Here is a 24,867-nt window from a genome sequence, read left to right on the forward strand (position 1 = left end):
TCTCTGGGATGCTGAGCTAATGCAACATGAAGAGGGAAGGAGAAAGGTGTTGTGTGAGATTCCTAGGGTTGAGGTAGCACAGAACCCCTAATTATGTAGCTTAAAGCCACAGAAACTTATGGTCCCATAGTTCTAGGGATCCATCATCAAAAGATTGGCAGAACCATTGTCTCTCTGAAGGTGCTGGGGAGGATCCTTGCTAGTTCCGAACTCCTTGTGGCTGCTGGCAACCCTTGGAGGTCCTTGGCTTATGGATGCATTGTTCTCATTTCTTGGCTGTTGCATTTTATAAGGAGAACCCAGGCTGTACCTTCCAAACTGTCTTTGAAAACTCAATTGCATTGCTTTCAAGCTCTTCTTTGCACCTAGTAGGAGAACATAACTCAGTGACTTCTCTCCCACTTCGTAACAAGTGTCACCTTTCTTCCATTGTCCAATACCACAGTCCTCAATTTGAACTGAGATCTCACCTTTAATATTCAAATTCCCAGCAACAGAATCCGCAAGGATATCTAGACAATTCCTATCAAGTGCCCTAGAATGCTCCCAGTATCTGTGCATTTCCCAATTCCCCAACCACAATCATATTTTAAGCACTTTTAAATTTCTTTTTTGAATATGGTATTACATATGTGTCCTTATTAAGCATTTCTTTTATAGCAGAATCCCACTTCCTGGTATATGCACTGACCCTATGAAGTCAATACTCCTTTTTAAATGTCACTAAAGGGAGTTACAGAGTGGTTAACTTATCCACCTGTGGTAGCCTGAAAATTACACCCTCCCTAAATCCAGGATAACCATGTCCTAATCCAGAACATATAAATGTTATCTTATCGCAGAAGTGATAAAGTTATTGATTTTGAGATGGGAGATTGTCTTGAGTTATCTGAGTGGGTCCTACATGTAATCACAAAGCCCCTCAGAAGAGTGAGGCAAGATCAAAGGAGGGAGAAGGCAATGTGATGATGGCAGCAGAGATTGGAGTGATGTGATCACAAAACAAGGGATGCTGGAAGAAGCAAGCAATAGATTCTCTCCTGGAAATACTCTCAGCCACAAGGATACATTCATTTTATCTGCATAAGACTAATTTCAGGCTCCTGACCTCTAGAAAACTAAGAAAATTAATTTGCATTGTCTCAGAAAACTAATTTTTTTGTAATTTGTTATGGCAGCAATAGGCAACTGATATACCAAATTGTTTATTATGGAAGTGTCAGGACCGCTCAAGAAACCATTCCTTTTACCTTCTGTTATTATTTTTGCAAAGTTGTAATAATTTTGAGCCTTGAACTTCACAAGGCAGACTCTGATAGAAATTTGATAGAAGATAAAGAAATGTATTTTATAAACCCAATCTTAAAATCATCCATATACTTACACATTGACATGTATTTTCATGATGTAAAACATAAAGGGGGAAAGGAATAATAGGAAAATGTAAAATAGGAAGCCATGTCTTTCTCTACATTCATCTATTTCCTTCTACATGGAAGGATCAGCATCCTGGGAGGTGGGGAGAGCATCATGAAGTTGTAGGTGGGGACCAGCAGCAGAGAGACAGGTGGCTCACAGCAGAGCTGGATGTGAAAAGAAACTCCTAAGGATGAGAAACATGGCCAACTGAACAGCACAGGAGAGACATGAGGCAAATTTCCTTCTATCAAAAGTCTCCTAGAGGGAGGTCACTTCTAAGAGAGGGTACAGGGGTGGGAGCTGTGTTCCAGATGCTCCTCCGTGGCCAAGGACCTCAGGGCTAACCTCAGGGCTATCACCATTCAAGACTGTATCCTATTCTCTATAGCATCTATGGATTCTATTTCATCTACGTCCCTCTTTCCTTTTGGGGACCTAGGAGTGTGCCTGGAGAAGCAATGAATTTTCCAAGAAATCATAAAAGGCAGCTTTTGCGAGAACAAGTTTCATTCAGGGAATATGGAGAATGAAGTGAAATTGGGCAGTGAAGGAGATATTTTGAGCAGGAGATTCAGTTCTGGCTCTGCTCTGGACTCATAAATATGCAGCCTCTAAAGGTGAGCTTCCTCTATGTGTGACTTGTAGGGTTGCTCAAGAACCTGTGCTTAGAGTGTATAATTTTTAATCATGATTTAAAACAATGGGCTTGGTATTTTCCTTTTGTGCCAGACCTTATGAATTACATAGCTGGCCCTGATCTGTGACTTTATTGTAAATAGAAAAACTATTAATTGGTTTGATTCAAGGTTACCGAAGTCATCAATACCAATAATTGGTCCAATAATATGGCCACTTACACCATCATTTCCAAATATATCTGCTTCCCTCCATGGGTAACAGCCTTATTGTCACTTCTGTCACATTTGGCCCTTTTAGTACCTAAACTCAAGTTTAAGCATTGACTAACTACTTTCTCAATCTAGTGAAGGAAAATGTGTAATCAAAATTTAACCTATTTGTGGTGATGCAACAGACAACTAGAACATGTTGTCAACCATGAGAGATTCAACAGCCTGCCTCTCACCTGAAAACAATTTTGAGATTCTTTGTGATCCATCCACTGGTAAATCTAGGATAAACTACCTCTGTCTGGGCCTGGAGAAGGAGAAGTTAGGAAGGGTGGGAGGGAAGGTTGCATTTACTCCTTGGGTGCATCTTTATATGTCATACAATGTATGCTTTTAATCATACAAGAACCATATTTTTAAAATAATAATAACGGAGAGATTGTGATCATTGGAAGACATTTCCCAGGCCTCTCCTTCCTCTTTTCCACTTAGCTCCCAATGATTTATGCCCCTTTGGTTTGTACCTGAGTTTTGATAATTTCTAAATGAGTAGCTTGAGACCTTCCTGAGAGAACAGACTCAAAACCCATATAGTGCCATCACTAATAAGACCCCAGGATACACCAAGACCCATGTCCAACTTTCTTCCTCCAGAATGACCCCACAGTCTCCCACTGCACCAGGGAAGGTAGCAGACACTGTGCCTGGCTTTTTGGGGAAATATTTATGTCATTTAATAAGGGTCTTTGGATCCACTACTATAATCCAAAACACCAAATATAGCTTTGGTAATTTTGGTACAAGAGCAAGCACACGAAGGAAAAGGTTTCAACTTGGAAAGATGGAAGCACCCACCAAATTAGGAGAAATATTACTGTCTCTTTAAAAGCAAACAGTTCCTCCACTGGCTCCACCCAATCTATGCTTTCTGCCTCCGTGGTTTCAGTGGGTGTGAACAATTTTTCTTCACAATTAAAACAAAAGCACCAGCTTGCAGAGTGTCTTTGGAGAAAATCTGAGAACTCATCAACTGGTTGAAAAGGTGAGTCTGGTTGCAAGCAGACTCAGTGCTTCTCAGCACTAGAGTTATTTGGGCAGTAGGTCAATGGAGTGTACATGGTGTGAGTTCTGGTCGCAGGAAGGATCAGATTCTGTGCCAGAAGTACAGCAGGGGTGTGCTGTCAGAGGGTAGTGAAGGAAGGTAGGGAGGGGGTCAGGAGCTTTATTAGTACAACTAGAGGTCTTGTGCATGAAAATTCCTGCAAGAGTAGGCCTTCCTTCCCCGGGCTGCCAGCGCCAGCTTCCCTCCAGCACCATGGACCATGGCTTCCATCCTCTGGCAGCCTACATGCCTCTGAGACATGGGCTCACTTCCCTTGGGCCCCAGCTTTGTCTGGAAGGACCTCTGGTCTAATTAGTATATAACCCTTTTAGTATTATAGATGTTACAAGTCTCATATTGAACAGGACACATTTGTGCTAACTGGTGCACATTCAATCCATTTGCTGCTGTGAAAAACACTGAGGGCTGCCTGGCAAGCCTTCCTTTTACCTGGCCAGGAAATGAGTGTCCCCAAGGCAGGGCTTTAAATCTTGAAGGCAATATAGAGACTGACCTGTCTAACTCCCTCTTTTTACCCAAAAAGAAGCAGGATCCTGGAGAGTTTGGTGACTCTAGGGGGTTGCCCATGCCACTAAGGGCAGAGGAAATCTGGACTGCAGTTGCTGAATCCTTTCCATCATTCAGCAGAGAGAAACTCTAATCTGAGTAGTGTGACATGTGAGATGAGGAGGGGGTGTCATTGATAAAGATTTGGCTATTCTGCAAGAAAAATGTATATGAAACCCTCCGCTTATTGGTGTAGTTACAGGTTTCCTAAAGTGTTCTGTTCTGGAAAGAATATGGACTCTCCTCCCTGCCCTCTCTTGATCTAGCTCTGATTTGATGTAATTTTAGAATCCAGAGAAGACACTGAAGGAGGCCATTGTGTGCAGTGGTTAGGAGGGAAGGTGGTCAGACAGACTTTGAATTTGATGCCTGCTCTGCCCAATACCTGTTAGCACTGTGACCTTGGGCAAGTGTTTCAGCATTTTCAAGCCACATCATGTCTTTATTTAAAAAGTTAGAATAATAAAATTATTATTATTATAGGGGCTATTATAGGGGAATAGGTGAGATAATGTATAAAAAATTATCAGAGTGCTTGATTTAGAATGTCAACAGTGGTTATATTACATACATATCAAATTTTTATTGTTGAAAAATGTTAATTTACTCAAAGATAAATGGACATTAGAAGGAAATTTCATGTAGCTAGACCTAGCTTCCACAATTATTAAGTGATGCCAATGTTGTTTCATCTATAACATAGTGTATAGATTTTATATACTCATCATTCCCCAGCCACACCACATTATTTTGAAGCAAATATCATTGTTTCATTTTATCAGTAAATATTTGAAGTCATTTAAAAATATGATCATAATCAGACTTCAAAAAGTAAATAGAATTTTTTTACAAAGTTAACAGTTGTCTTCACATTTCCCTGGTTGTCTCATAACTTAAAAGACTGTTTGAAGTTGGATCCTATTAAGATTCATAAATTGCAATTGTTTGGTTTCTCTTTTATTTAATTTAATATATAGCTTTCTCATCTTCTCTGTTTCTTCCTGGAAAATTTCTTTGTGTAAGAAGGAGGAAGTCTTTTTCCCAAAAGAACCAGGCAGTTTACATTTTGTTGATTAACATTCTCACAGTGTCATTTCACCCACTCTTCTAGTTCCATTGTTTCTGGTGAAATTATTTAAGGAGAGGCTTGATCTGACTCAGGTTTGACTATTTGGTAGAAATACATTATAGATTCAGCTGTAAACTTTCGTCAGAAGGCACATAATGTCATTTTCTTTGACATTAATGGACATTAACGATGGCCTATATTTCATTGAGGATCAGAAGTGATTGTTAGGTCACCAAAGGAGGAACGCATGAGGCCATAGTGGTGAGGGATTATGAATTTATTCAATCATCCCCACACCAGGTGGCTGAGCATGGATGGTTCCAGCCCCCAGTGAGGGGGAAAGAATGAAATGTGGTCACCACAGGTAAAATGTGGTCTCAGCAAAGGGAATGTCCATAGTGAAATAGTTTGAAAAGCCAGTTCCCAGGGGAAGAGTATTGATTTATTCCTCAATTCCTCAATCAAAACTAATAGTGATGATATAAAATTCTATAATTCTTACCTTATTAGATGGAAACATCTTATAAAAAAGTTCCCTCCAACCATTCTCTCATTTCCACAAAGTACAGTAGTATCTGAAGGATAAGATAAATGCTCAATTCTTCCCCCCCCCCTTTTTTTTGTTAATGTTCATAACAAGAAGATGCTTTCTTAGCACCCTTCCAAGGGAGTGATTGCCTGTTTTAAGTAGAAGACAGTGTTATGAAAGCATGCAATTTAAAATACCTGATATATTTTGATTCATTTGAGTTATTATCAATGCTCACATTGCCCCATCAATATCCAGCTACACTCTCTTGAGGTTGGATCTTAAGTCCTTTCCATAAGATCCCAGTGATTTTTGAGAGCATCTTTGCTTTCTTGTTGACAAGAGAGTGAAGGCTCAACTGAAGCATTTTCTGCCTATTCCTAGAATCAGGAATTATTAATAAAACTCTAATTTTGGTGGGAAATAGCATTTGAAAACCACACTCTAGGCACTAAGGGTGGTCATTGCACCAGGCTCATTATTATCTCTATTACTTTTCAAAGATTTTCAAAACTGCACACACACACACACACACACGCACACACACACACAAACCCACAAATAGGATTTTTGAAAACAATTTTATTTTTTAAACTTAAGTTAATAACACTAAAGATGAACAATAACATTATTGCTTTTTTAAGTGTCTTAGACCAATTCATCCATCCACAATATACAATTAGAGTTTGACATTTCATTTCGATTTTAGAATTTTAAAATATATATATTTTTGTGTAATTATGTACAAGATCAAATCCATGAAATCTTAGTGTAACCAGTTTCCTGTTTCTGTCCTTGTTCCCTCCACCCTGCTTCTCCCATTCCCATTTAAGTAAAGTTTTTGGTTTAGTTTTTAGAGTATACTGCTATTGCCTTTTCATTTATATGAAAAATATATGTATTATATTTTATATATGTAGTGCACATTCTGTCTTATCATAGAAATGGTAGATAAACTCTACATTATTTTCTCATTATTTTCTTCATGTTCCCCCCCCCCCCACTTAATGATGTATCCTGGAGATCTCTATATGATTGTACAGAGAGACACATTTCACAGTTGGATAGTCCTACACTGTGTGACTATATCTTAGGTAATACACTAGTCCCCACTGATAGGCATTTGATAGGTTTTTGGTCTTTTGCTAATACAAATAATGATGCAATAAATAGCATGATGAGTCATTTTTCTGTATTTTTCTCAGTGTAGTTAAGGAATAAATATTAAAATGGAAAATTGACAATGAATGAGAAAATGCATATGTACATTGGCAGCATAGTGCTGACTTCCCTTCTGTAGGGTTTGGACTGTTTTTCCATTCTCACCAGCCATGCAGGAGAGGACCAGTTTCCATCATACCTTTGCCAACAGATTATGCTAGCAAATGTTGAATTTTTGCCAAACATGGAGGTGTTAAATATTATCTCACTTCAGAAATAGAGGTGTAATTTAATTAATATTTTATTCATTTTATTTTTTTGTTTTGATTTCTTTTTTTCTGAATGTATGTTAATACTTTTGATTTATTCAAAGTACATTTAAATTAATTTTTCTCTGAATGTTTATTCCCATCTCTTCCTCCATTTCCTATCAAGTTACTGGTATTTTGTTTCTGTACCTTTGATTTTCTGTGTATAGCAGGAACATTTATCCCCTTGATTGTAAGCTGAAAAATATTACTGCCCCTAATTTGACATTTTTGCTTTAATTTTTCAAAAGTGTTTTTATCCCACATTATCCGTGATTTTTTTTATGTTATCACATTTATTCATCCTTTTCTTTACTCTATTTCAAGTCTCAGAAATATTTTCTTACCTCTAGGTTACAAATACAGTAAGTTATCCACATATTTTTTCTTTTATTTATAAGCTTTTTTCTCTTTTTTACATTTAAACTTCTAATCTGCTTGCAATTTGACTGGCAGGAAGCAATGGATGCAATTTTTTATTTATTTTTCTGTATGGTTATACAGTTATCCCAAAGTTGCTTTATTACAACATCGTTAGCTTCCTTGATGTGGTATTCTGTCTTATGGAATCTAACTGTAACACAGTGTAATTGAATTTAATATAAATGAATAAGAAATGATTAATTTGGTCTGTTTCTGAATTTTCTGTTTTTGGTTCACAGGTCTCTCTACTGGTACAACAATATCACACTTCTGTAATCACAGAAATTACAATGCTTGACCCCTGGCAGAGTTAGCCCTCCTTGTTCTTTTTCTTCATTGTGCTGAATAACTTTCTTTTTTTCTTCATCCAAATGAACTTTATAATTTACCATTTAACTTTATAACCCACTATTTTTTACAGGCTTAAAACAATGGTGATGACAAAAATTTTAACATTATAGTTATACTATCTAAGAAAAGAGTAATGTGGAAATTAACCACCACTCTGCCACACCCACAAGCCATGCCCACCAGCTATGCCTGCCAGCCAATGAGGAGCAAATATGCAAATGAACCCAACAAAGATGGCTATGGTCACAGAGAGCAGGAGGGAGGTTTGTGTTTCCCTGGCAATGGAGGAAGCCAAGCTTTCCACCTGCTCTTGCCTTCCTAGGCCTCCACTCACGTCTACAAAGTTTCAATGATAGAAGATACACAACTCCAAACAGAAATGGTGGCCTTGGAGCTCAAAAGAGCAGGAGGGTTGGGTTGCCACCAATAATGGAGGAAGCCAAGCTTCCTGCATGTCTTGGCTGGCCCAGGCCTCCACTTAAGGCTACAAAGTTCAACTATAGCAGATACCTAAGTCCCAACAGAAATGGCTGCCACTATAGAGTGAGCAGAAAGCTTGGCTCTGCTCCACGCTACAAAGTTTCAATTGTAGAAGATAAATAAACCCCAGATACCAGGACCTCCACTTGGTTTGCCAGGGGTCATGGCTGGCCTGAAAACCACCACAGGCCCCTGGCCCACGCCACCCCACACCCCAAGAAACCCCATCCAGATCCAGGACACCCTTCAGGCAAACCAGCAGGCCCCCACCTGTGCACCAGGCATCTATCCTATCTAATAAAATAGTAATATGCAGATTGACCATCACTCCAACACAGAAGATGGCTGCCCCATGTGGTCAAAAATGGTTGCCACCATGTGGAAACAAGATGGCCACCAAAAGATGGCCAGCAGAGTAGGGCAATTGGGAGGGACCAGACCTGCAAAGGAGGGCAGTTGTGGGCAATCAGGCCAGCAGGGGAGGGCATTTCGGAGGGACCAGGCCTGAGAGGAAGGGAAGTTCGGGGTGATATAGCCTGCAGGGGAGGGAAGTTAGGGTTGATCAGGCTTGCTGAGGAGGGCAGTAGGGGGTGACTGGACCTGCAGGGAAGGGCAGTTGGGAGGGACCCAGGCCTGCAGGGGAGAGCAGTTGGGGGGAACAAGTCTGTAGGAGAGGGCAGTTAGGGGCAAATAGGCTGACAGGGGAGCAGTTAGGCATCAATAAGTCTGGCAGAAGAGTGGTTAGGGGGTGATCAGGCTGATAGGCAGACACAGTTATGGGCAATCAGGAAGGTAAGAAGGTGAGCAGTTGGGAGCCAGCAGTCCTTGATTGTGAGAGGGTAGTAGGCCATCCATTAAAAGGTCCCAGATTGGAGAGGGTGCAGGCTGGCCTGAGGGATATCCCCTTCCCCCCTTACACAAATTTCATGCACCGGGCCTCTAGTCCTATATAATCAAGGCCTAATATGTAAATCAACTAAACAGTGGAACTATCAGTGGAATGACTGACTGATATGACATGTACTGACCACCAGGAGGCAGACGCTCAATGCAGGAGATGTCAATTGTTCGTCACTGTGCTCCCACAAGGGGAGTACCCCTCAGCCAGAAGCTGGACTCTTGGCTGGTGAGCATAGCAGAGGTGGCAGGAGCCTCTCTTGCCTCCGTAGTAGTGCTAAGGAACAACACATCAAATGATAAGGAGCAGTGAGCAGGTGGGCGAACATCCCCCAAGGGCCCCCTGATTGCGAAAGGGTGCAGGCTGGGCTGAGAGACTCCTCACTCAGTGCACAAATTTTGTGTGCCAGGTCTCCACTATAAATAATGTTAGAGAAATGTATACTTTTTCTTCATCCGAAAACTTTTTAACTCATTATTTTTAACTTTATAATCCACTCTTTCTCATCTAGGGGAAAAAGTTATGATAAAAAATTTAAATTTATACTTATATAAGATCATGTTAGATAATTATCTATAATTCAAATGTATAAAATGCTTTAAACATGGGTCAGATTTTAATTCAGTCAAATGTCTTGCTTGACTACACTAGGTAATTTTCTACTTGATCTATTAATAAGATGTGTTGTAACAATAATTGTTTTATGAATATTTCCAAATGAAATAGGTTCATAGCTTGATTTATTGGACAAATGTCTATTAGCCTTTAGAATCAGCATCACGCTTGATTCATAACAGAATTGAAAGATTTCCCTCTTCTTTTATATGATTAGGAATATTTCATTTAATATTGAGATGATCCATGTTGTAGAGTGAATTCTCCTGTGAATTCTCCTGTGAAAGCACCTGGACATGGTACTCTTTTGTGGGAAAAGTCTGCTTTATTATTTCCTCCAGATGAGTAATAGGTGATTACAAATTTTCATGGAGGAAAAGAACAAAGAAAATAGGTTTGAGAATGGTCCCCACTTACCTAAGTATCCTTTTCCCTTCTCATTCCCTTCGTTGAGGTCCTGTTGGTACCTGTACCCCAGAGTCTCTTGAAGGAAGATGGCTGCCAGTGAGGACAACACTCTGAGGATTGTTCTGGTGGGGAAAACCGGAAGTGGAAAAAGTGCAACAGGAAACAGCATCCTTGGCATAAAAACATTTGAATCTAAAATTTCTGCTCATGCTGTTACCAAGAAATGCCGTACAGTTGTGCGACACTGGAAGGGGAGGGAACTTCTTGTAGTAGACACCCCAGGGCTCTTTGACACCAAGGAGACACTGAAGACTACCTGTGAGCATATCAGCGAGTGTGTCCTCTACTCCTACCCTGGGCCCCACGCTATCATCCTAGTTCTACGACTAGACCGCTACACTGAAGAGGAGCAGAAAACAGTTGCATTGATCAAGAACCTCTTTGGGGAGAAAGCCATGAAGCACATGATTGTCTTGTTCACTCGCAAAGATGAATTGGGTGATCTCACACTGCATGAGTTTATAGAAGAATCAGAGGTAAACCTGCAAAGCATCATCAAGGAGTGTGGGAACCGCTGCTGTGCCTTCTATAACAAAAGCACAGATGAGGCTGAGAAGGAAGCTCAACTGCAGGAGCTGGTGAAGCTGATAGAAGAAGTGGTACAGGAGAATGGAGGGGCTCACTTTTCTGATGCCATCTACAAGAATATAGGGGAAAAGTTGCAACGTCAGGAAGAGGCCTTGAAGAAAATCTATGCTGATCAATTACAGAAAGAAAATAAACTAATTGAAGAGAAATATGTTAAGGGGGAAATATCAGAGCAAGAAATGGAGGAGATGGAAAAAAAAAGATTGGAGGACTATAATGAAAAAATTAAAAATATTAAGGAAGAAGCGGGAAGAAATATACTTAAAGATGTTGTTAATTGGATTTGGAAATCATTTTCAAAAGTATGGAATATGTTTGGAAAATAATGTAAATTTTATTTCTTTATTTAGTATGATTTGTTAATGTGGTTAATCATATTTTACAAAGATGACTACAGCAATGTATTCTATCCCACCCATTCTTCTTGTTATCTTAGTTTATTTTTCCTTCTGTTGAATTATAGGGTTTATCCCATAACTTGATATTCAATGGCCTTTGTGACTGCTTTGACAACTAGTGTGTGGTTGTGACTTCAAAAGTGAGATAGGAAAAATGCCTCTCTGTTCCCTAGGGTTTGTGGGCTTGGCACTTGGCAGCCATGTGGTGTGGAAACCCCGGTTGCCCATTGAGAGGCCATGTGAAGGGGATTTGAAGTCACTGGCCCACTCCCCTGGCTGGTCTTTCATCTACCAGCAGAACCAACTTGACAGCCAGGCAAGTGAGGCAACATGGAAGCAGATTCTCCAGATGCCAACTGAGCCACCTCAGACTAAGCAACAAAGAGCAAATATAGGCCACCCCCACTGCATCCTGCCCACATTGCAGATTCATGAGAAAAATAAAGTTTGTTGATTTAAACTACTAGACTTGGGGATGGTTTGTTATTCTGTGATAGTAGCCACCAGCATCTTCCCTGTCACTCACCTCCAATACCCACAATGCTAACAAATGGAAGAAGTTACAGAATTGGCATAATCAGGCAATAATATTTTTTTATTAAGAGTTCACAGACTCAATTTAGAAAAATTCAAATCAGAAATCCTTCATGTTTCAAGTGTTAGCATGCACATTTTTCAGTCCATGTCTGCATGTACATTGTTAATGACGCAGTTGGTTTCTCCAGCAAGATGATTCTGTGGTCCATGTGAGGCAAGAGAATAAGAAGCTAGGAAAATTCCTGGATGAATGGAATAAAAAAACTGAGATGAGTAGATGGGCAGCTTATAGCTAGTTTGTTAATCACAAAATCTCAACCAGGGGCTGGGAGCAACTGGTTTATACATCTCCTCCCTAACCAGAGAATACATAGCTTTAATCAGACTGGTCTGGGAAGTAGAGCACAAAGACCCAATTCATGCCATTTGTGCCAGCTAATCCCAAAGGCAGATGAAGTCAGGGGAAAATATCAAAAACCACATCAAAGCCAGGCACAATTAGGACAAAATACAGCAGTGAAACAGACAAAAGAATAATCCAAAACTCCCCTATACACTTACCTTGATGCATCAGCATATTAAAAATGCACCTAGAAAGGATAAAATGTCCTCAAGACAAAAACTCGCTCTTGCACAAGCCCATGCCCTATACCAGTCATGAACTTTTTATTTCTCCCTAAACTCTGCATCTCCATGAGGGACTTGCAACCAGGGGAGCAGTGGGCAGTGGCACCCAACCTCAGCTCCTGATCCTGTCTCCAAGGCCCCCTTTGCCCTGACTTCCCACAGAGCTGAAGCAGTCCCACCTTGGCTCACTTCTTTCCTATAATATTTCTAGAACCAACAGCTCTCTGCTGTTGCTTCTTCTATCCTAAATCCTTCTTTTATTTCATTGTTCCCAGCTTTAATGAGCATCCTCTTTCCTGCACCACGTCAAGAACTCACACACTATGGGCCAGTATGTGTCTGGTAACACGTGGATGTTTCTAAGTTCCTAAATTCTCAATGTTCTCTCTTCTTTTTTAGATACCTTCCAAAATGTCCCTGACTATAACTTAAAAATATCTAATGTGCTAAATATTTTTCATTTGCATCTGTAGGTCCAGGCTTTGCCCTCCTTCAACCTGGCTCTTTGTCCCAGGAGGCTGATCTATGTGGATCATATTATTACCAAACTCAAGGGCTTCTCCACTTGGGGTGTCCTATTCCAGAAGGAGACATGGTTGTCACAGGGTAGTTTTATTTACTTGTAGCAAGTTAAGGAGACAGGGGATTCATATCAAAAGCTCTGTCTTTCCAGAGGGAAAGGCTTAGCCATTCTTTACACTATTTAGTCAACTATACCTTTCTCTCTCTCTCTCTCTCTCTCTCTCTCTCTCTCTCTCTCTCTCTCTCTCTCTCCCCTCTCTCTCTCTCTCTCTCTCTCTCTCTCTCTCTCTCTCTCTCTCTCTCTCTCTCTCTCTCTCTTCCTCTCTCTCTTCCTCTCTCTCTTCCTCTCCTATTTATTTTCATTTTCTGCTGGCTACATTTTTCCTATTGAGTTCTTGTCAAGCTCATATTGTTTCCAGCAGTTCTCATAAATTTAATGTGTAACCAGAGTAGCATTTAGTAAGAATGGGCCATACATTTTGACCCTTCTCCTATCTAACAACATTAGTGGGATCTCTGGCTCTCTGACTGATGCTTAACTTCTGCCAATGGGAAGTCCAAGCAGGAGATTTCTTCTGCATAGAAAAGCGAGGTCTGGTGTTTGTTCTCTTGTCTCTCTCCCTGCAAGTTAATCTCAGACCAGCTGCAATGCTAAATTGAAGGTCACACCTTCTCTAAGGTGTGGGTTCCAGGCCTCGCCCCCTTAGGGTTAGCCTGTAATTTCCTCACTGTGGCAAGCAGTCTACTTTGTCACCTGCATCCCTGAGTCTGGGGCTTGTAGGAAACCATGCACTTGACACTTTCCCAATTACCTAGAGTGGAACATCTCTGCTGCTAGAATCCTAACAGAGAAGTCTTAATGATAATCACTCTTTTGTCTTTCAGAAATGCCCTGATCTTTATTATTGTTTTTTGTAAAAATTTCCTCTAATGTTTCTGACACCAGAATATCTCTCTTGATAACTTTGTCATTGCTCAAGCAGAATGTTTTGCATTCATACCTGATTATTCTGTCAATGTACCATGTTTGCTAAATCACATGGAATACCAGTCAATACCCTGAGTGATCTGCCCCCTAGACCAGTACACTTTCTAAGTCCCTAGATGGAGTCATAAGTTTCTGGGTAGAAAAAGATGCCCCTGATTTTAGAAACTGATGTCCTAGCTTGCATTTTCTCTCACATGTGATTGTATTGTTGCTATGACATCTGAGAGAGCAGCCATCAAATGAGCCACATGCATGCTAGTGAAGCCCCTTGCTGACCTCTTGGAGCACACAGCAGAAGGGGTGGGGGCATATTAAATTGTAGGAGCTGGTAACCAGGAATGGAGTGTTGGTGATAAATGGGGCAATGCTCTCAAATCTGGGCTGTTCTTACTAAATGCTAAAATGCAGCACAGCATTCTGCAGAGAAACTCTAACAGGGATGAACTTGATCTGACCCATGACTGATAACTTTATCCAGTTATAATGAAGAAATAAACATGTAATTTACCAAACTGAATATATAAGCCTCCCTAGGAGAGGCAGAGCTTTGGAAATTACTCCCCTGTCTCCGTTACTGGTCTCAAAGGAAAATATAACTTTTCCCCCATTAAGACTGTGTTCCTTTGAACCCAATATGTTCTGCTACACTGTACAAGGTCATGGAGAAGATGTGACCTCCAGTTGACCCAAAGTATGGACCAAGGCAATTGGAGGCTCACACCAGCTGTCTTTGGAAGGTACATTCAGCTTGCCTTTTCCCTTCCCAGGAGTTGCCTCAAGGACACAGCCTGAAGCTAGGCATGTGTTGCTGAGACCAGCTGGATGTTGTACATGACTAGGCCCAGCTAAGGGCTCTATATCAACTTTTCAGATCTGGCAGGCAGCTGCTGAGAATATTTGTCTTTGGGCCACTCAATGCAAGCCTTGTAAGTAAGTTCTCTGGCTTATTGAACTGCTACCTAATTACCTGGAGTGGTCTACCTCTTTCTTAGGTCTCTCCCTGCCCTCCATATGTGAGTTGCTTTCAGATTATTCCTGGGAGATTTTTAACCAACATATGCTTTGATTGATTGATTATTTATTTATTTTTGGGATGAGTACAGTAACTCAATTTTATTGTCTTAAACTTATTTTTTCTTTGTATTAAATTTGTTGAGGTAACGCTGGTTAACAAAATTGCACAGGTTTCAGGTGCATAATTCTGTACACTCTATTGGATTGTTTACCACACCAAGTCAGATCTCCTTTCATCATATATCCCCCATTCTCCACCTCCCTCAACACACCTAGTCACCTCACTGTTGCCCTTGTTCATTATTTTTTTCTTATTTTTCTTTTTTATTCATTTCCCCTAGCTCCCTATGCTCATGACACCTACTCTCTATCTATGAGTCTGTCTCTCAAAAACATATGCTTTTAGAAGAGCAGACTCATCTATGTTTTTATTTATTTATTTTTAAATTTTCTTTATTGATTAAGGTCTTACATATATGTCCTATTCCCCCATTATCCCTCCATCCTCCCTCCCCCCTCATGCCCTCACTCCCCTGTTTTCTCTGTCCATTGGTTAGGCCCATACTTGCATTTATTTTATGAGTATTTTTCTGTTACACAAACAGAAATACAGATACATATATTTAGTTTCTAAAAAGTATACTTTTTCCTTTATTTTTTTAATGTTTGAAGATTACAAATAGTAGTACATATGTCTCCTTTTTTCTCCCCATTGACCTCCCCCCAACCTCCCCTACCCCCTGCCTGTATATGCCCTCACCTACCTCCCCATCCCCACCCCCCTGCTCAGTGTCTTGTATCCACTGGTTCTGTTTATATGCATGCATACAAGTCCTTCAGTTGATCTCTTACAGCCCCTCCACCACCCACAACCTCCCCTGCCTTCCTGCTGCAGTTTGACAGTCTGTTCAATGCTTCTTTACCTCTGTATCTACTTTTCCCCCATTTCTTTCTTTTAAAAAATCTTGCCTCTGCAGACTAGAAATAAACATATAATAACAAAAAATGTTTGAGTCCCAATTTCAATATCCAACACTTCTGAGTCCCTGTTTTAATGTCTCCTTATGTGTATGTGTCAGCCATGGTATCTGGATGGTGGGTACATGGTGGCAATGCACATCTGACCCTTTCTGGTTTGGTCCTGAGCAACCTGCATTGACACACAGCTGCTGACTGCTAGCCTGGCCAGGCGTCTTCAGCATCTTCCATCTGTGGACTGTTTCTCCTCTTGTCTTTGTGGTTGGAGCAGACCTGTCAATTTCCCTCTTTTGCAGGAATCCACATGGTCTTGGAGTATTTTCTGAAAATATATAAACATATTCTCGACCAAAAGTTAATAAAGGAATATTTTCTATATAATTGATTTGGGATCCTTTTTATTTTTGCCCACATGATTTTCCTTTGTCTTATTTATACACCATATGTGTTTTTCATGGGTGTCTTGCTGTTAGCACTACAAATGAAAACTAATTTTGTAAAGTAAAAATTTTCTAGATGTAATTTACTTATAGGATATTTTTCCTTACATGATATCACCCTACTATCTCCCCATTTTTTTTGATTAATGGAGGCTTTTGTAAATTTTGTAATGCAGCCTTGATAGCTTTAAATTTTATTTTTTTTACACAAAAATATGACTGCTTTAGGTTCATTGCATGTTCAGGAATTTTACCATGAGATGATCTACAAATAGAAATTTTAGTTACTACTTTAGGGACAGCTTTTTGTCCAGTACAATTAAATTTTCTTGAATATACACTTATTTCAATTAGTCTATTTAAATTAGTCTGAAAACTTGATTGGTATTTTATTGTCAAATTTAATACTCTACCAACAATCTTAGTTGCTATGTTTTTAGTTGCGGGCTTTTTGGGGCTCTTGCTTAACCAGGAAGTGGAACTGACCAGGAAGTGAGACCGGACTTTTTCCTTATGGCTCCTGGCATCTCCTCCCTCTTTGTTTTAATGAGGGTGGGCCGTAATTGGGGGAGTAGTGACCTGGTTCCTCCCGTGGGTTTCCCAAGCCCACCAGTATTAATAGCGGCTCTTGGTATCCTTTGGGGAGGAGAGGCAGAACCGATTAGATTGATACCAACCGGAGGTCCTAGTCCACTGCTGGTCAAGGGGATCAGGATTGAAAGCAGGGTCAGGATAATTTTTGCCATGATCTGTAGAAGGAAAGGGAGGGAGTCTTTCTCAGGGGAATAGTTCCCTGGAAGAGAGGTTGTTATTTAGGGGAATTAATGGGTTTGATCAGGCATTCTGGTAGCCATCGCGGTCCTTCCTCCTGTGTGTCATAGACACATGCGGACCCCCGTCCCCGGATAAGGACCAGGTCTGGACCGTGCCATTTTGAGGTCAATGGATCTTTCCACATAACTTTTGCATATTGATTTTTTGTTTCCTGGTGCCAAAATCAGTCGGCAGCCGAGTTTCCTTCTTTGTCTAGTTGTAAGAAATTTAATGTAAATAACACATGATTTAAAAGGTTACGGGGGAAGCCTCTAGAAGTCTAGAGGGATAAATATTTGTTTTCAGTTTGTTTATGGTGTTTTTTAGGGTTTGATGAGCTCGTTCTACTATTCCCTGTCCTTGGGGGTTATAAGGGATGCCAGTGGTGTGCTTAATGTGGAATTGATGGCAGAAATTTTGGAATGCCTGAGAGGTATATCCAGGTACATTGTCAGTTTTGATTTTTTGAGGCTTCCCCATAACTGTAAGACATTGGAGGGCATGAGCTATAATATTTTTAGAGGCTTCTCTGCTATGGAGGGTGGCGAAAATAAACCCACTGTAGGTGTCAATGGTGACATGGGCATATTTGAGGTTACCAAACTCAGGGATGTGGGTGACGTCCATCTGCCAAATTTCGTTGGAGAGGATACCTCTGGGATTAACTCCCAGGTGAGGGAGGGGTAAGAGAGTGACACATCCAGGGCAGCTTTTAACGATGTGTCGGGCTTGCTCTCTAGTAATTTTGAACAGAAGGCGGAGGGTGTTAGCATTGAGGTGGTGGATATTGTGGGCCTGTTGAGCCTGGGAAAGGGGATCTAAAGAAAGAGAGTATACAAGTCGGGTGTTTCTGTCTACTGCGGCATTGCCTTGAGAAAGGGGGCCAGGAAGGTTTGAGTGGGCTCTTAGGTGTCCAATGAAGAAGGGGGCTAGTCTATTTGTAATTAGTGTTTGTAATTGCTGAAAAAGGGGGACTGCATTCGTGGTGGGTTTAATGTAAGGGACAGTTTCTAGTAGAGGAATGGAGGACGCTAGATAGGAGCTATCAGTATAAAGGTTTAAAGGGGTGGCGGGTAATTTTGAAAAGACTTGTAGAACAGCAAACAGTTCAACAAGCTGTGCAGATTTGAAAGGGGATTTAATAGTGAATTCTTGACTATGAATGGTGTATGCTGCCATGCCAGTGGAGGATCCATCTGTGAATACTAGGGATGCTTGCTTAAGGGAGTTTTTAGATGTGATCTTTGGAAATATAAAAGGGTGTATTTGCGCGAATTGGAGTAATTTGTTAGGAGGGTAATGATTATCTATTATTCCCTGGAATGAGGAGAAGGAAATAACCCAATCATCATCTTGCTGGAGGAGCCAGTTAATTTGTTCATTTGTATAAGGAAGTATAATATGATCGGGGTCTCGACCAAAATATTGACGGCTCCGTTCCCTGCCTAATCGGAGAATTTTGGTTATTAAGGATGGATATGGAACGAGGACTTGGGATGGGGATGAGGGTAAGTGGACCCAGAGTAGGGGGTTGTCTTGCCATAGAACCCCTGTGGGTGTGTGAGCAGTGGCACAAATGATGAGCGAGAAGGGTTTATAGTAAGATAGGAAGGAAATTTGTTGTTGTTGGATGGCAACCTCGACCTTGGAGAGAGTAGATTTTGCTTCTGGGGAGAGTTTGTGGGGAGAGAGGGGATCAGGGTCACCTTGTACGATATCAAAGAGGGGTTTTAAATCTCCCGTTGTTAGTTTTAAGTAGGGTCTAAGCCAGTTGATATCTCCTAAGAATTTCTGAAAATCATTGAGGGTTTGTAATTGATCAGTTCTTAATTGAATTTTTTGAGTGGTAATGCTGTTTTGATTTAGTTCAAAACCAAGATAGTAATAAGGGTCTTTAAGCTGTATTTTGTTAGGAGCTATTTGAAGCCCCAAAGAGGAAAGGCGGGCAGCCAGTTCTTGGCTGCATTTGAGGACTTCAGGGCATGAAGCTCCTGCTAGGAGAATGTCATCCATGTAATGTATAATGTAGATGGAAGGCCAGCAAGGTCTGAGAGGGTCTATAGCTTGGGCCACAAATTTCTGACATAAGGTGGGGCTATTTGCCATGCCTTGAGGGAGTACTTTCCATTGGTACCGGGGCATAGGTCCTTTAAAATTAGTAACGGGGAGACTGAATGCAAAACGTTCCCTGTCTTGGAGGTGTAGAGGGATGGTGAAGAAACAGTCCTTGAGGTCAATGATGATTTTGTAGTAATTGGCGGGAATGGCAAGAGGGGAGGGAAGGCCTGGTTTGAGGGCTCCCATCGTGAACATGGTTTTGTTGATTTCCCTGAGGTCCTGAAGAAGTCTCCATGTTCCTGTTTTCTTTTTAATTATGAATATGGGAGTATTCCAAGGGGAGGTGGTGGGTTCTAAATGTCCAGCAGCCAATTGTTCCTGTACTAACTCAGGGCAGCTGTAAGTTTTTCGTTATTTAGAGGCCATTGATCTACCCAAACGGGGGAGTCGGATTTCCATTTTATCTTGTCCGCGTGGGGTACAGGAAAGTCAATGGCCGTTAAGGAAAATGTTCACTCCCTAGGCCTAAATGATTGTTTCTTGGTGTTATTGATAATGGGGCTTTTATTCCCTGTTTGTTTCTTCCTAGTCCTTGTCCTGGTAAAAATCCTTGGTTGAGCATCTGTTGAGTAATAACTTCATTGGGGCTACACATGATAAGCTTTAGCTGGGATAGGATATCTCGTCCCCAGAGGTTGACAGGTAAGCTGGGGACAATATAAGGTTGTACCTGCCTGGAATTGCCTTTGCTATCCTTCCAAGTTAATATTTTTGAACTTTGTTTAGGGTTGGTAGATTGTCCTATTCCCTTGAGGTGAGTTACGGAGGCCTCAGAAGGCCAACTGGGTGGCCAGTGGTGATCTGAAATTACTGTGGCATCGGCCCCCGTATCTACCAAGCCTTCAAAGGTTTTTCCGTCTAATTGTAGAGTTAATAGAGTCTCTCTGGAGTAATTTGTTGTATCCAATAAGTATTGGACGACCCAAGGGCGGCCTCTTGCCTGGGGCATTGGGAGTGACTCTTATTGGTAGAGTTTAGAGGAAGTAAGATGAGTTGAGCTACTCTCTTTTTTTGGGGGGATGGATATGGGTCCTGATGGGGCCGAGGCTAGAAGAGTGATTTGGCCAGTATAATCATTGTCAGTGATTCCAGGGGTGATGTGGAGACCGGCCAATGCAGAGCTCCCTCACCCTAGTATTAAACCGAATGTATCGGAGGGTAGAGGTCCAAATGTTTCCGTGGGGAGAAGTTGGATGCCTTGTTCAGGAATTAATATTGAATCGGTGGCGGTACAGAGGTCCACTCCTGCACTGCCAGGGGTAGCCCGGAAAAGGGAGCTGATGCCTGAGTGTGGAGAATCTGTTGGGGAGATGGTGCCTGTGGGACGAACCTGAGAGCCCCCTGGTTCTGTCCCTGGTTCCAGGCCGAGGGCAGGCCCCTCTGGAAGTTTCCCTGTTTCAGTGCTAAGGATTTGCCTTCTATGTCTGTTTTAGAGAAACATTCCTTGGCCCAGTGAAGACCGCGTTTACAGCGAGGACAAGGGGCTCTACCGGGGTGCTCGAGGAGGAGTAATGTCGCTAGAGGGGAGGGCGGGGGGGGGGGGGGGGGGGGCGGGGTTTAAAGGCCGGAATCTGTGATTCCTTTGTGGGACATTCGCGAGCAAAATGTCCAGGCTGTTTACAGTTGTAACAAGTTTTCTGCTGTTTCTCCGGGGTAAAGGTTTTTAGAGCTGCTCCTATAGCTAAACCGAGCGTATGGGAAGTGCCAATTCCAGAGCATAATTTAATATAATCGGAAAGGCTTCCACAACGATGCGGTCTTATTGTTTCTTGGCATGTAGGATTGGCATTTTCATAGGCAAGATGTTTGATAAATGTGCTTTCTGTCTCGCCCTCTCCAATTAGCCATTCCGCCGCATCCGTTAAGTGGCTGATGAAGTCACTATACGGCTCATCTGGGCCTTGTCGGACTTTAGCTAAGGAGGTTGTGGCCGAGCCTTTAGGAGGGAGTCGGCGCCAAGCCTTTAGGCCAGCATTTTGAATTTGGGCTAATAATTCAGGGGGAAAGGCTGCCTGTGCCTCATTGGTGTCATATGGACTTCGGCCGAGTAATTTATCTCTCGTCCACGAGCGCGAGGTTTTACTTTCACTATTGCGCTGGGCGGTTTCTCTGCAATTTTCTGCAAAGTCTGTTCTCCAAAGAACATACTCGCCCCCTGAGAGCGTTGCTCGAGCCAGGGAGATCCAATCGTTAGGAGTTAGCCATCGGTCACTTAAACTCTCAAGTATAGTCAAGGTATAGGGAGCAGTGGGTCCATAATTGCTTACCGCAGCCTTTAGGTCTTTTAAATGTCTAAGGTTTAAGCGGGGATATTTTTGGTTTTTTGGCTGAGGTTGGGGGTCGGGGCTTTCTGTCTCAGATTCATTGTCTGTAGGATCCTGATCAGGATTTTGGGAATCTGGGGGAGTTTCATCTTCATCGCGGGAATTGTCTTCCTCCTTTTCTATTTCTTTTTCAGGGCCTCGACTGCGGGTGACCGGGAAGGCAAGGAAAGGGGGCTTGTTTTTAGTCGATAGGGCTTGAGATGGAGTTTTGGTTTTAGTTCTGTTGGGGGGTGATTTTGTTGAGGGGGGATTATCTGGCTGGGTAGGATTTAAGGTGAAAAGTTCAGTGTCGAGGGCCTGTATTTCTTTAATAAGTTGGACATGTTCTCGCTTTTGCTGTAGAAGTTCTTTTAAAGATGAAACTTCTCGAGTAAGGGCTATTTTAGCTTGTCTGATGGGTCAGATGAACGGGAGTTAACATCTCGAGTAAGATCAGGGTGTGGTAAGGGTTTGGGATTATACCGAAGGGGCCTATAAAAGGCCGGTGCTGCTAAGCGCCAGGGATCATCATGGTAGTGGGCGGCTTGTTCCTCTATGGTTTCCTCCTCCTCGGGGGTTAAATGGTCAGGAGGGTTTTTCTTAAGGGTAAATGAGGGATAAATATTAGGTATCTTTGGTGCCTCTTCTATTTTTTCTTGGGGCTGAGTTTTTGGGTCTTTTTCCTCCTCAGAAGTCTCTGTAGAGTCTCCTGGGACATCTAGAATAACTGAAGGACACGCTGAGGGGGGACGGGAGTTTTCTCTGAGGACTGCTTCTCCTGTTTTAATGATATCTTTGATGTCAGGGTCTTGGGAGTGGATTTTAAGTATATCATGAATTAGATTCCAATAGGAAAAGGCAGTAACGGGGACCTTCTCAGGACCAAAGGTCCGATAAAAATCTTGTAGGTCATCCCCTACCCGTTCCCAGCGTTTTTGATTAATAGTTCCTTCTAGGGGGAACCAAGGGCAGGTATCATGAACAAAATCAAAAAATTTTCTAAGATCTTTTCTCTTAACCCTTATTCCTCGCATTCTGAGGGAAATCTTGAGACCATCAAGGAACATTTCATGACAACTTAAAGAATTCCCCATTATTGGTCGATTGGATGGCTCTCTAAGTAATTCCTTTCCCACGAAAGCCTCCGGGACGTATAAACCCCGTACCAGGTCAGCCTGAGGTTTCCCATCAAACCAGGAAATCAGGCGGAATCACTCTCTTTTCGACTCTACCCTCTACTTCCTTGCTTGCATGAAACAGTTGGTAGGTATAAGCTGCCTACACGGACCCTCACAGACAGGAAGACCCCATTGTGCCCTCAGGCGTGGCCCTCGGGAGTAGGAATTCCTTTTGTTGAGTCTGTGAGGTGAACGACCTTTGGTTCAAAGCAAGCTCAAGGTTTTAAGAGTAGATCTAATTGGAGAGGATTCTCGCCAAGAAAACAGGGAGATGGTACTAACTCAAGTGATTCGGAGTTCTCACAGCCGAAGACTGGTACCTTTCACTCTTCCCAAAATCGGCAAGTGAGTGCTTATTAGTGGGCAGGAAGGAACCGACCAAGAGAGCCAATAATAACAATCGAGTAAAAAGGGGTGAAATGTTCTGAACTCTTGTTTGAAAAAATCGTCTACCTACCTTTACTCTGATCTGTCTCACGGCAGGCGGGACAGTGGCGATCTAGTGCTGAGTCTTCACTCGCGGGGACTCTGGGGGGTGCCTGGCCAGGGCTTCTCCGGTAGACGTTCTCGTCTGGGGTCCCTGACCCGCGGGGCAACAAGGACACGTGGAAACCACCTAAGAGAATGAAGCAAACAAGGAATGGGAAGAACGGAGGCAAGACAAGGTTCTGATCAAGCCTCAAAATTTTATTCAAGAACAACGGTTTATAAGCTCTCAGGCTGGGAGGGGAGGGGTAGGAAAGGGGGGGTTGTCACAAGGTGATTGGCTGGGCGATGGGTACCTGTTCTTAGCTGGTTGGCTATTCCAATGTGGGAGGGATAACAGTTTGTGCGCGCTCGGGCTTGCATGTGGGCTTTTTGGGGCTCTTGCTCAACCAGGAAGTGGAACTGACCAGGAAGTGAGACCAGACTTTTTCCTTATGGCTCCCTGCACATTTCTGCCAACAATACAGAAATGGTTGTTGGGGCTTTGGTGGCAAGGTAATTGGGATGGGAGGGCTACAGGACATTTGAAAATGGACAGAGTCATCACTTTGATTATGGCAGTGTTTCCCAAACTTTTGACATATGTGTACCCCTTCTATAATTTTTGTAACGCTGAGTACCACTCTTACTCATGAGAACGTAGAATTGGGCCCAGCTAAGCACTGTGCTGTGCATATCCCCACCAAACTCCAGTGCAACTCATACCCCCACCAAATTCTTCCCGTACGCCTGGGGGTATGCATACCACACTTTGGGAAACACTGGATTATGGTGATGGTTTCACTGATACAGTATATGCAGTATACTAATATGTCCAAAACACTTATTCAAATATTTTTTTTAATTGGGTTATTTGTCTTTCATTAATGGATTGCAAGAGTTCTTTATACCTTCTTTTCTTTGGCAGGTTTTTATCAAATACAAGAGGCCCAGTGCACAAAATTCTTGCCTGGGGGAAAGGGTTCCTCTGCCTGGCCCTTGCCCTCTCTCAGTCTGAGACTGTGAGAGAGGGTGGGCTGGGCTGGGAGACCCCCAAGTACATGACTTTTCATGCACTGGGCCTCTAATTGGTTAATAAAAGCACAAAGGTTTTAACTGTACAATTCTATAATACATGATCTGAATATTATATTGTATGTTCATCAGCCAAAGTCAAATCTTCTGTCATCACCATATATTTGAACACCTTTACCCTTTATCATCTTTTCCCAGTCCACTTCTTCTTTGGTAGCCACCATACTGCTGTCTGTGTGTATGAAGTTTTTGCTGTGTGTGTGTTCCTCCTTTTTTCTTTAGTTGCATTCTCTTTTATATCCTACATACATGTGAAATTATATAGCTGTTGCCCTTTTCTATCTGACTTATTTCACCTACCATGAAACTCTAAAGATCCATCCATTTTGTAGCCAATGTCAATATTTCATCTTTGTTATTATTGAGTAGTATTCCATTGTATATACGTACTACATCTTTAGCAAACACGCATCAGAGAGCACTTAGGTTGCTTCCATATCTTGGCTTCCATGAATAATGCTGCCATGAACATATATATGTTTTCAAAATGTGGGGGTAGATAACAAGAAAAGGAATTGCTAGGTCTCATGGTAGTTCTCTTCTTAATTTTTGAGGAACCTCCATA

At 41.9% G+C, this 24,867-nt stretch overlaps 2 protein-coding genes across 2 annotated transcripts in view; both read left to right on the forward strand.

Annotated features, from left to right (window-relative positions):
• Positions 1-3,223: 3,223 nt before the first annotated feature.
• On the forward strand, positions 3,224-11,688 carry LOC311628732 (GTPase IMAP family member 7-like). The gene is made up of 2 exons (XM_084896235.1): positions 3,224-3,309; positions 10,225-11,688. The coding sequence occupies exon 2, from the start codon at positions 10,265-10,267 to the stop codon at positions 11,150-11,152; it is 888 nt and encodes a 295-aa protein (XP_084752361.1). The 5' UTR covers positions 3,224-3,309; positions 10,225-10,264; the 3' UTR covers positions 11,153-11,688.
• The window catches only part of LOC311628739 (GTPase IMAP family member 7-like), a 322,213-nt gene continuing 300,635 nt past the window's right edge, over positions 3,290-24,867 (forward strand). The window contains exon 1 of the mRNA XM_084896253.1: positions 3,290-3,309. The gene's annotated coding sequence lies outside the window, so the exon portion shown is untranslated. The remainder of the gene's footprint in view (positions 3,310-24,867) is intronic.

Source organism: Pipistrellus hanaki (genome assembly GCF_964339955.1).
Source record: "Pipistrellus hanaki genome assembly, chromosome: 10".
In the NCBI taxonomy this organism is placed as follows: domain Eukaryota; kingdom Metazoa; phylum Chordata; class Mammalia; order Chiroptera; family Vespertilionidae; genus Pipistrellus; species Pipistrellus hanaki.

Bases quoted from the DNA above. Each gene is read 5' to 3' on its own strand.
- LOC311628732 (XM_084896235.1), top strand. From the start codon at position 10,265: ATGGCTGCCAGTGAGGACAACACTCTGAGGATTGTTCTGGTGGGGAAA.